This window comes from Gopherus evgoodei, chromosome 10 (genome assembly GCF_007399415.2).
Source record: "Gopherus evgoodei ecotype Sinaloan lineage chromosome 10, rGopEvg1_v1.p, whole genome shotgun sequence".
NCBI lineage: Eukaryota > Metazoa > Chordata > Testudines > Testudinidae > Gopherus > Gopherus evgoodei.
The window spans coordinates 26284697-26297176 of record NC_044331.1 but is presented as its reverse complement, the minus strand read 5'-3'; the positions used below and the strand labels follow the sequence as shown (position 1 = coordinate 26297176).

Here is a 12480-nt window from a genome sequence, read left to right as displayed (position 1 = left end):
TCCAAGGCCTGCCGGTGGGTTCCCCTCAGGAGTTCCAACTCACTCCTCTGGGTAGCCTCTTTTTCTCTTTCCCTTAGCTCCATCTCTTTTTGTTTTATTTTTAGTTCTTGTATTTTTTTTCCATATCTCGCTTGTGCTCCGCGTCTTTGATTTGCCTCTGCCTCCATTTTGGCTTGGAAGTCATGGTTCCTGTTTTCTTGTGTTGGGGTGCCCTCTGCTGGTTTACTGTCTGAATTACTGTTCCTCTGCTGCCTGCTCTGTTGCTAAGCAACACAGTGTTTCTAACAAGCCTTCCCGAATAAAACTAGAACAAAAGGAAAACCTTCATTTGCATGTGTGTTCTGCTGGTGTAGTTGACTCACAGCTGGAGTTCTACTGTGTAACAAAAGACCCCTGCTAATCTTAATCGCCCTTGCCTGAGGCCATTTCTATGCACAGCCAGACGGAGCAAGGAAAAAAAAATTCTCTGGCTGTAGATTTAAAAGAAACAAACCCTTCTCTCTGCTTACAAGCAGCTAACACAGAAAAGAAAATTAATAATTTTACTGGCTTTTGGATTCTACTCTTTCCCACCGCTGCCACCATGTCAAGTATAAATTCCCAAATTTGGACCTTAGAGTCCAAAATATGGGTACTAGCATGAATTCCCCTAAGCTTAATTACCAGCTTAGATCTGATAGGCTGCCACCAATCAGGAATTTTTAGGGCCTGACACCCTCTGGTCCCCCCAAAACCTTCCCAGGGGACCCCAAGACCCAGATTCCTTGAGTCTCACAACAAAGGGAAATAAGCCGTTCCCTCCCCCCTCCCTTCTTCCTCCCAGCTCCTTCCCGCCCTGGGAACACTAGGAGATCACCTGATTCAACTTTTTGAATGACCACACCGAGAGGAGTGTTAACTTCCCCCTCACCCAGAGGCAATACAAGTTGCGTGAATATAACACAAAGAGAAAATTTATCCTTCCCTTCTCCCCACCAATTTCCTTGAACCTTAACTAGGAGAAAAAAATTAAACAGGTCTTAAAAGCAAAACTTTTAATACAAAAGAAAGAAAAAAGTAAAAGGTTTATCTCTGCACTTTAGATGGTAAACAGTTACAGGGTCTTTCAACTTACAAACAATAGAAAAACTTTGTCCAGCAGAAACACAATTTAAGCTACTTCCAGCAAGTACACATATGCAAATGAAAAAAAAACAAATTAAAAGACTATGACCGCCTTTTCTTACTCACAATTCAGAGTAGATAAGAGACTGTAGCAGGGAGATTGGCAGAAACCTGGTTGCACCTCTAGTCCCGTCCAGGACCCAGAGAGAACAAAGCCAAACCCCAAACCCACAAACAAAGGCTTCCCTCCCATGAGATTTGAAAGTATCTTGTCTTCTGACTGGTCCTCTGGTCAGGTGTTTGGGGTGCCTATTTGTTAACCCTTTACAGGTCAGAGAAACATTAATCCTTAACTATCTGTTTATGACACCCCCAGACTTCTAAGCTCCAGAGAGTCAGTGGGGGAGCGTGTGAAAAAGCAAAGGAGGGAGAGGGACCTGCCTTGCAGACTAGAAGCCTAGAGCAGGCTTGCTAAATGAGCCAACCAGAGAGGACTGGTACAGGGAAGGAAGCAGGAGATGAAGCAGTTTCAAGGAGAGGGAATGGGATGGACTCTGAGAAGCCACAATGGAGTCAGCTTGGGCAGGGCAACTCTAAACTGATGAGAGACTGACGAAACACTTTTCCTTCCCCCAGGCTCTGACAAAAGAGCCATGCCCTGAGGCAGATTTTTGGGACTGAGAATTTCCCTTTTTAAGTTTAAGGACTCCTCCCCCCAAAGTGAGCCTGAACAGGCTGTGTGTTAGTGATACAAGCTTTCATAAAGCTTCTTGGATTCTCTTTTTTGAAGGAAACTGCCAGATCCTTCCAGGAGGGTAGGCGATGAGGTCAGGCAGGGAGGAGACACATCACACCTTCCTCACCCTCTTACAGAGGGTATCCTAAAATTCTTTCTAAATCTGACATTCTGCATAATGAAATGGCTATTGCTATTTCATCTTATCAGGCATGGCTTATGTTTGGTCCCTCTTCATCCTCATGGTGATGAAGCACTGCACTCCTACTTTGCTCTAGATTGAGCCATCTTTTTGTTCAAATAAAGAACAAAGCAGACGTCCTTCAGAGGCCAGCAATACCGCTACTTAATAAGCCAGAGGGATAGCTGCTGAGCAACCTGACAGAATTACTCTCTGAAGCTTAAGTGTTCAAAGACTATGTGCAATATAGGAACCTGACCCTGCAAACTCTTATTTACATCAGTGCTCCTTATTTCTACAAGCAGGCCCATGAAAGTCAAGTGAATTACTCGTACAAGTCAGGGTTTGCAGAATCAAATCCAAAGACTCCATACCCATTACAGACAGCCAATTATATTTTGGAATTTCAAAGCATTTACCTCAGTTGCTTGTTGTCATCTTCACACAATTTAACCTGTGTTGAAACTGGTACTGACAGCATCTCTTGTTGATCTCTCTTTAATAAGGAAAGAAAGTTTTCCATTACAGGAAAATACTGTTGGTACCATACAACCAATAATTAGCAAGCATCACACAAATCGAAAGTACTGTAGCTTTCCATATCTGAGAGACAGAAACTGAGAGGGTGGTAAGTAGAGGCGAGGGATAGCTCACCGTTTTGAGAATTGGCCTGCTAAACCTGGGGTTGTAAGTTCAATCCTTGAAGGGGCCACTTAGGGATCTGGGACAAAATCAGTACTTGGTCCTGTTAGTGAAAGCAGGGGGCTGGACTCAATGAACTTTCAGGGTCCTTTCCAGTTCTATGAGATAGGTATATCTCCATATATTATATTAAAACTTCTTTCTCTCAAATCCAGAGAGGAAAAGTTAAGCCTAAAATATCACTGACAGCCTCAAGTGGTCTTCTACTCCAAAGCAGGTATTTAGCTTTTGCTCATGTGAAGTCTTTCTATCTATATTAAAATAACCCCTAGGAAAACTGTAGGTGTACCCTTGCATCCTATGCATGTGTTGTAGAACATACAACAATGCACAGGACATGAACAAACTTCCTATTTTCCAGATTATGCAAAAGAAATAACCAGTCTAATTAAAATATTTACATTCTCTCAATTCTATCCAAATAAATAAAACACTGACACATTTTTTTAAGACATCAGTTTAGCCAGAGACATTCAGAACTTGTAAATCATTTTTCTTTGAAGTCTCTAGAGTGTTGGCTGGAATACTGAGTCCATGAAAAACATCCAATATCTGCTTCTTTCAAACAAACACTGGGTTCTTCCACACACCCACCCCCACATGCCAGTACTGTCATGTGGTATTTTCTTCCCTTACTTATTTTTATTCTTGCTTTAAGTGTCCTAACTACTGGGGAAAATGTTACCTGCAAGTTTGCACATCTATGGAATTGTTGGGTTTTTCTTTTAAGCAAAATGCATAAGGGGAGATTGAACTATATACAGAAAATGTATTAGTCAAAAGTAGTGTTAAGATTACTGAGGCAACACCGCTTCCTTCCACCAGGGAGGTTTCTGTGGACACTTGCACATCTGATCTTTAGCACTTAGAAAATGTATGTATCGAAGAGCATGTGGCTAATTTTACAGATTTCTTTGTAGGACATGAGATTTTGGGGACGATGATGCTACTTTGATCTCAGTGGGTGGGCTTCAATTTTTGAAGGGGAGAAGGAATGGACTTGAAAGCTTTTTTGAAGGTGATGGATTTGAAGGCTTTCTTGCCCCCAAGCTACTAGATGATTCAGGGACTAAGTTTTCCTTAACTTTTTGGTTCTTCAGACTCCGCCTGCCACAACTCCTCCTTTGGGAGAGATGGCTTCTCACAAAAAGGAGCTATCACTTGAGCCCTGCAGAACTGTTTGCCTTTGGACTAAAGGCAACATATGTTCTTAGGATCATTTTGCCTTAAAACATGGAAAACTGATCAACTGATAGCGCTTCTAACTCTGATTCTTCTGCTGGATGTGATGGCCACTAAATGCCACCTTTATAGATATAGAAAACTATGTAACGGTTTAAAAGGATGCTTACTCACACTTCCAGGATTGGATTTATGTCCCAAGGGGGAACCTGAGCACCAGAGGAGACCTTCTAATTTCTGCTGCTCTGCGGAGTCTTTTGATATCCATATTCTTTCAGATAATCTTTTCTTGGGTCTTAAATCTAGCTATCTTGGAGAAATTCTACAACACGGGCTATTGTAGTTAGCTTTGGGCTGGTTGAGCTTTACCCACACGGTTTTAGATCTTATGCCACACAAGGAAATACAGCCAGTTGGCAGATTTCTTTTTTGAAGAAAGAAAAGCAGATGGCACTCTGAATGCCTCTTTCAGCTGCTTCTTTTCAGAAACCAGACAGTTAGGCTCAGTTTGTCAGTGTTCAGGTGAGCCACTGGAATAGGTGATACCTAGTAGGTATGAAGATTAGTGATTCTAATAATTGAGCAGTGGCTTCAAGAACTATGCACTTCTGCATATGACTTTAGCTTTTTCTCTTTTTGATATGGATTGCAATACTGTAAGTAACTGAAGGAACACGCCTACTTGCTATCTAAGTTATTGCTTGAACAAGCCTGATTTGTTTCTTAAGGTTGAGATTTTACGATTCTCTTTTGATGCAAACAAGATTATTGTCTGTTGCCAGTCTTCAGTCTGCCTGATCCAGATCCTAGTGACTGCCTTAGTAAAGGAATACTTTTTGCTTTAAACAAGCTTCTTTGTTATTAACAACACTATTACTAATTATACTGTTTACTTTTTGTACTTCTCCCAACTTGGACAATGCAAATCAATTAAGTCAGTTTCACTTATTTATAATTAATTTCACTGTAAGGTATCACTGCTGCAATGACTTGGTTTCAAACATTGAAATGTAATATTTATTTAAGATGTGGATTTCGCCCTCCCAAATAACAGTGTGGATATGCTTCTGTTGGTTTGGGGTAGGGCTGTCAAGCGATTAATTGCACTGTTAAACAATAATAGAATACCATTTATTTAAATATTTTTGGATGTTTTAAATCAATATATTTGAAAATGTAGACATTACAACACAGAATACAAAGCGTACAGTGCTTACTTTATATTTATTTTTGATTACAAGTATTTGCACTGTTAAAAAAAAGAAATAGCATTTTTCAATTTACCTAATACAAGTAATGTAGTGCAATCTCTTTATCATAAAGTTGAATTTACAAATGTAGAATGTACAAAAATAACTACATTCAAAAACAAACAATGTAAAATTTTAGAGTCTACAAGTCCACTCAGTCCTACTTCTTGCTCAGCCAATCTCTCAGACAAACAAGTTTGTTTACATTTGCAGGAAATAATGCAGCACAGTTGTAGCCGGCGTCGCAAGATATTTACGTGCCAGATGCATGAAAGATTCATATGTCCCTTTGTGCTTCAACCACCATTCCAGGGGACATGCATCCATGCTGATGACAGGTTCTTCTCAATAACAATTCAAAGCAGTGCAGACAGATGCATGTTCGTTTTCATTATCTGAATCATATGGTACCAGCAGAAAGCTGATTTTCTTTTTTGGTGGTTCGGGTTCTGTAGTTTCCACACTGGAGTGTTGCTCTTTTAAGACTTCTGAAAGCATGCTCCACACCTCATTCCTCTCAGATTTTGGAAGGCACTTCACATTCTTAAACCTTGTGCTATAGCTTTCTTTAGAAATCTCACACTGGTACCATCTTTGCGTTTTGTCAGATCTGCAGTGAAAGTGTTCTTAAAATGAGCAACATGTGCTGGGTCATCATCCGAGACTGCTATAACATGACATATATGCCAGAATGCAAGCAAAACAAAACTGAGGACATACAATTCTCCCCCCAGGAATTCAGTCACAAATTTAATAAACATTTCTTTTTTTTTTTTAAATAAGCATCGTCAGCATGGAAGAATGTCCTCTGGAATGGTGGCAGAAGCATGACAGGGCATACGAATGTTTAGAATATCTGGCATGTAAATAGCTTGCAATGTTTCTACAAAAGTTCCATGCAAATGCCTGTTCTCACTTTGTGGTGACACCGTATATAAGAGGGCAGCATTATCTCCTGTAGTAAATGTAAACAAATTTGTTTGTCTTACCAATTGGCTGAACAAGAAATAGGACTGAGTGGACTTGTAGGCTCTGAAGTTTTACATTGTTTTGTTTTTGACTGCAGTTATGTAACAAAAAATATTTACATTTGTAAGTTGCACTTTCGGGACAAAGTTTGCACTACAGTATTTGTATGAGGTGAATTGAAAAACATTATTTCTTTTGTTTATCATTTTTACAGTGCAATATTTGTAATAAAAATATACACTTTGATTGCAATTACAACACAGAATACAATATATGAAAATGTAGAAAAACATCAAAAATATTTAATAAATTTCAATTGGTATTCCATTGTTTACAGTGCGATTAAAACTGCGATTAATCGCAATTAATTTTTTTAATCGCAATTAATTTTTTTGAGTTAATCACGTGAGTTAACTGCGATTAATCGACAACCCTAGTTTGGGGTTGTTTTTGTTTCTTTGGTTTTTGTTTTAAAAAAAAGTAAATTTGGACCAAATTCAAGTATCCCTTTAATTTTGCTTTGCTGTAGCTTGGAAATATTTTAAACAACCACAAAGGCACTCCAGCTCCTGCAGACTCAGTAGCTAGCATATTCATATTCAATTTGTATTAAGAAGGATTTTTTTAAATAAAAAAGCTTTAGTTCTGCAGAAATACATGACTTATGTCCAACTTGGCCATGAAAGCTTCCTACCTCCCACAGCCAGAGAATTTTTTCAAGAACTGGCACTTTGTGCATGTGAGCTACATTTGCATTATGTAATATAGCCTAAATTTACTCACTATTACTTCTTCGGCCTGACGCACCAACTCTGCTGTTTTTGCTTCTAATTCTGCGTTCTGTCGCCTGAGACAATAAGATAGCTTTGTTATTAAGTTTACCTGAAGAGTTTAAAGGAAATAAATTTTAAATGGAATCTCTGCAGTTTGGCAGTACACAAGCATTGAATAAGCACTCATGTCTACAAAGCAGAATGAAATACTTATAGGTTCCTTTATTGTGGGAAGTAGCAACATCTTACCTATTTCTGTATTAACAGACTGATGTCATATATGCAATCTGCCTTTTAGATACATATATATTTTAATTCCCTAAACCCCACCCAGGGTACTACTTTCCTACAATAAAGTTAAAATAGCTGATTATTTTTTAAGTTCAACTTATTTCACTTTTACACATCTAAAATAAAAAAGCTTTTGCAGTGCTTTTATTCCAGTCAGTTGTACTTTTCTGCATTAGAAAATGTAATGCTCTGTTGGGCACAAGTTAAACGGATTATTTTAAATTGTCCTCCTCCCCTTAAAAAAACAAACACAATGCAAAATTTCTATTCCACTGTGCTACTAGATTTTCCTTTTAGAATAAGACTAATAATTACATTAATTGTTGCAGCAGAGTGAAAAAGCTATTCAAGCTGCAACCCAAGGCCAGAAGATAAAACACAATCATGTATTAGAACAAGTTTGTACAACCAACATGTGTGAAGACACATCTCTGCTTTTTCAGACACTACTTTTTATTATACCTTATGTCGCTCAACACTTATACAAATTTTTAATTAAAATCTACATAGGTAGGGCTGACAGCAATCATGGGAAATGATGCTGGCATTCTGTGGAAATAGTATTATGTGATTATATAATTGAAGACTGAATGAATCATTAGGCATATGCACAGGGGGAGAAAGGGTGAATTAAGGTTTCATGGCCAACCTTAGTTCCAACATTTCCTTACTTTTGAGTGCTTAACTTTCGCAACCTTAACATTATTTTAATGTAAGGAGGGTTTTTTTATGTAATATAAAGTTGTCTTACCAGATGTATCATCACATATCCCTAACAGATAATAGGGAGAGAGAGAGAGCAGACACCTAAGAGGGGAGTTAATTGAAAGAGGGTGGTTTCTACCCTTCAGCTAGAAATGTCTTATTTTTTTTAATCTAACAGCAATTTTTTACTTTTTAAATGGAAGTTTTGAGCACTCGTCATAAACAAATAGTAGGAGTTAATAGAACAGAAGTACTTTATATCTCTTTTGCCTGTAAAGGGTTAACAAGTTCAGTAAGCCTGGCTGTCACCTGACCAGAGGACCAATCAGGGGACAGGATACTTTCAAATCTTGAGGGAGGGAAGTTTGTATGTGTGCTGTTAGTATTTAGTTGTTGTTCACTCTGGGGGCTCAGAGGGACCAGACGTGCAACCAGGTTTCTCTCCAATCTCTTTGATACAGTCTCTTATATGTCCAGAATAGTAAGTACTAGGTAGATAAGGTGAGTTAGGCTTATGTTTGTTTTCTTTATTTGCAAATGTGTATTTGGCTGGAAGGAGTTCAAATTTGTATTTTGCTGAAAGGATTTTACTTTGTACTTGTATACTTAGGCCGGGAGGGTATTCCCAGTGTCTATAGCTAAAAGACCCTGTAACATATTCCATCTTAAATTTACAAAGATAATTTTTACTGTTTTTTCTTTCTTTAATTAAAAGCTTTTCTTGTTCAAGAACCTGATTGTTTTTTTATTCTGGCGAGACCCCCAGGGGATGGGGTCTGGATCCACCAGGGAATAGGTGGGAAGAAAGGAGGGAAGGGGGAGAGAAAGGTTAATTTCTCTCTGTGTTAGGATTACTTTCTCTCTCAAGGAGAGAGAAGGAGGGGGGGAAGGTGGATTTTCCTCTCTGTTCTAAGATTCAAGGAGTTTGAATCACAGTGATCTTCCAGGGTAACCCAGGAAGGGGAAGCCTGGGAGAGACAACGGTGAGGAAAAGGGTTTACTTTCCTTGTGTTAAGATCCAGAGGGACTGGGTCTTGAGGGTCCCCAGGCAAGGTTTTGGGGGGACCAGAGTGTACCAGGCACTGGAATTCCTGGTTGGTGGCAGCGCTACAAGTAGTAAGTTGGTAATTTGAGCTTAGAGGAATTCATGCTGGTACCCCATCTTTTGGACGCTAAGGTTCAGAGTGGGGCTTTAAACCATGACAACTGTAAAGGAACTTTCATATTCTAAAGTCATCGCATCTTTTTACTAAAGGTGAGTTCAAGATGCAGCTTTAAAAGGAAAAAAAAAAATCAAACTCCTAAACCAACCTATCCACACTGAGGCCTAGTACAGTGCAAATGTTTAAGCTGTAGACTTTTGTGTAAGGTGCCAATAGGGAGGGAGATGTCAGAGCACTAGTTAGCAAGAACTGTCATTTCTGCCATGACAAGATATCCTAATGAAAAGAGTACTCTTAATACTTCTGGCCATAACTGTTTGGTAAGGACAGTTGGGCCTGTGGATTTGGGTAGCTGTGAATTGAATGTGGGGCTGCTAAGAGACAGAGAGGCCATCCAACAAAGAACGGTGCTGGGGTCCCCCTAAAAACCCAGCACCCATCCTGAAAGTGCTGGAGCATTTGCCTTGTCCAATCTGATCAATCTATTCTGAACACAGTATTTTACTGGTATCAAAATCATTTGCCTTATCCAATCTGATCAATCTATTCTGAACACAGTATTTTACTGGTATCAAAATAGGGTCAAGGGAGCACCTCTCCTCCTCGCCTCACAATTCTCTCCTTACTTGTACTCCTCCTCCTTAGCCAGGAAGTCTCCATGCATCAAAGTCTCCTTTGGCATGGCAGGATGGGGCAGGATCCTGTGGGATTTCCACACCTGAGGAGAGCAGGCCAGGTGAGACATCCTTTCTTAGCACACTGGATCACACCTCACCCCCTGCTTAGAAAGGGCATCCAGCTCAGGGCACTGTGCCAGGTAACAACCCTCCTGGATACTCTCCCCACCTGTTTGACCCCTAATCTGCCCAGACCCATCCTCCAAAATCCCAATCGACTCCCCAGACATCCCTGGGTCTGAACCCCTAAGCACTCACACACCCCACCACAACCCTGATAGACCTCCCCTCCCCCAGGTCTAGCCCCCAACTACCCCAGACACTTCCACACACTCTGATCGCCTCCCCCGCGTCTGATCCCCTAGGCCGCCCAGATACCCCCCTCCCCAACGCGGGCCTGAACCCATAATCCGATCAGCTCCCCCTGCCACCTCTTCATCTGGGCACCTCCGGTGAGACCCACACCCAGTAACCGCATTCACCCAGCCGGTCCGGGATGGGCCCCACCACAGCCTGCCCGGGATCGGGACAGGGACCGGGACCGGGACCGGGACCAGCCTGAGGGGCCTCCCCTAGTAGCCAGCAGCCTAAATTTCCCTCACGCCTCACCCCAGCTGAACCGCAGCCCGCGCCTCGCCGGGCCCCGCTGCCGCGGCCCGCCGCCATTTTGTCCCTGCTGAGGGGCCGCTGAGTAGCGTCGCTCTCACTAGGCAACCGGATGCACAGCGCGGGAAGGGGCGTTAAATCGTCGCGTGTCTCGGCCTGGCGAGAGGGGCTGCGCGGCCTGGCAGCTCCAAATCGCAGGAGGGCTGGTCTGTGGAGCCCACGCCCATGCCCACCCCGCGGGGTTGGTTCCGGGCGCCTACCGGGGGAGGAGGGGTTAATTCTTGGATGCCCCCCCCCCCGTGATTGGTTCTGGGCTCTGCTCCTTAGGGGGGCAGTGGGGAGCCCCCCCCTTGTAACTCCACCCGTGAACCCACTGCCACCATCTCCGACATGGGCAGCCTGGCTGATGTTGTCTTTTCCCTTTCCCAGCTGCTTGGCGTGGAGGCCAGAATACAGTCTGGTGGCATCTCTCACTGCCCCTCCTAGCAACCCCACCTCCAGGCGCACAGCCCCGCTGGGCTGGGTGCTGTATGGACACAAATAGCCCATAAGGCGATCCCTATCCAGAATGCTTCCAGTCTGGTTGTCAGGATGTAACCAACCTCCAAATGCAGTGATGATGTGGGGGGAGGAAAATCAGGTGATAAAATGAACAGAATTTAGGGGGGGAAAGTGATGGCTTGTCACTTGCCTCACTGCTGCCAGCTGGTAGTGATTTGGCAGGGACAGGTGTTAAGGACACTAGGATGAATTTAGAAATTTTGGCAAGGAGCTTTTCCCATGTGTGAGGGGCAACATAGGAGAAAACGTGGAGGTGAATGAGGAATAAGTGGAAGGCAGGAAATTAAGACTCTTCATGTGTGGCAGAGCAAAGGCACAGGGCTCAATGGTTTGAAATCTTAAGAATTGATGCAGCAAGGCTAAATGGTGAAGAACCTTAAGGACAAAGCTAAGGGGCTTGTGTCTGATGTGAAGGAGAGGGAGTTAGCAAAGAGACTAATGGAGTAAAGACCCCTGGATACAGCCATGAAGAGGTCACTCAAGACCTTAGTGCAGTTTTGGTGCTGGATATGTGATTAGGAGGAACAAATTTTTTAATGAAAATCAGGGACATCTGTCTTGGGTAGTGCATGGTTTCAGTGGGAGTCATGGAAGTGCACGTAGGCCTACACTACAGACTTCTGCCACCATAGCTACATCAGTCACGGGTGAAGAAGTGTGATCCATGACTGACATAGTTGTGCCATCAAAAGACACTAGTATAGATGCAGTTGTAATGGCAACACTCCACTTTTACCAGTATAGCCTGTTGTAGACATGGGGACTGGTTTTACTAAACCAAAGTGCATTTTGCCAGCATAACTGTCTCCACACTAGGAGCTCTTTGCCAGTATATACTGTATTCCTATACCTGTAATTGGTTCCTAGTACAGACTTAGCCATATACTTATTTTAAAAAGCTGGAGGCAAGATAGGAGTATGGGGTAATGTCTATTGTGTCCCTTCCTCCTTCCTGACATTTGAAGGATATGAACTACAGTAAATGGTGAAGTGGACAAACTTTTGTGTCCTCTGGCCTTTCTACTGTTTTCTCCTATTTCTAGTTCCTCGACTCTTATTTTGTACTAGTTTCTGAAAGTTCTGCTCGGTTATTTATCACAGCTTTTCCAGACCTACCTTGTTTTCTGCTTTTCTCCTCTGTCATCCTCCTCTACTTGGGTATTCTGTTCTCAATTCTATTCTATACTTTTTTGTTTTTTTCCCTACATTGTCCTCTGCTTTGTTTTTGAATTTCCCCATTCTTTCTACCTCATTCTCTCTCTCTCGCTGTCTCTCTCACCCACACACTGATTTTTCACTGTGTCTCTTTCATAATCAATCACCCGCTTATTCATTCATTCCTCCTTTCACATATCATTCATTCTCCCACTCATGTTCATTCATAGATTCTTTGCCACATCCTTACATTAACTCATTCATCCTTTCACATTCATTCTCCCACTTTCTCTATTTAATAAAATCACTTTTTACTTATTAATTAACCCATAGTATTTATTAATACCTGGGGGGAAGGGGCAAACAGCTGTGCATCTCTCTCTATCAGGGTTATGGAGGGTGAACAATTTATGAGTTTACCCTGT

At 41.8% G+C, this 12480-nt stretch overlaps 1 protein-coding gene across 1 annotated transcript in view; it reads right to left on the bottom strand.

Moving 5' to 3' along the window:
* TEX9 (testis expressed 9) overlaps nucleotides 1–12234 on the bottom strand; it is a 55132-nt gene extending 42898 nt beyond the window's left edge. Inside the window, exons 1-5 of the mRNA XM_030578239.1 lie at nucleotides 12149–12234; nucleotides 10343–10595; nucleotides 9683–9774; nucleotides 6908–6971; nucleotides 2441–2517 (exon numbers count right to left, since the gene is read on the bottom strand). Coding sequence (XP_030434099.1) covers nucleotides 2441–2517; nucleotides 6908–6971; nucleotides 9683–9774; nucleotides 10343–10595; nucleotides 12149–12234 — 572 coding nt within the window. The remainder of the gene's footprint in view (nucleotides 1–2440; nucleotides 2518–6907; nucleotides 6972–9682; nucleotides 9775–10342; nucleotides 10596–12148) is intronic.
* Between the last annotated feature and the right edge of the window lie 246 nt (nucleotides 12235–12480).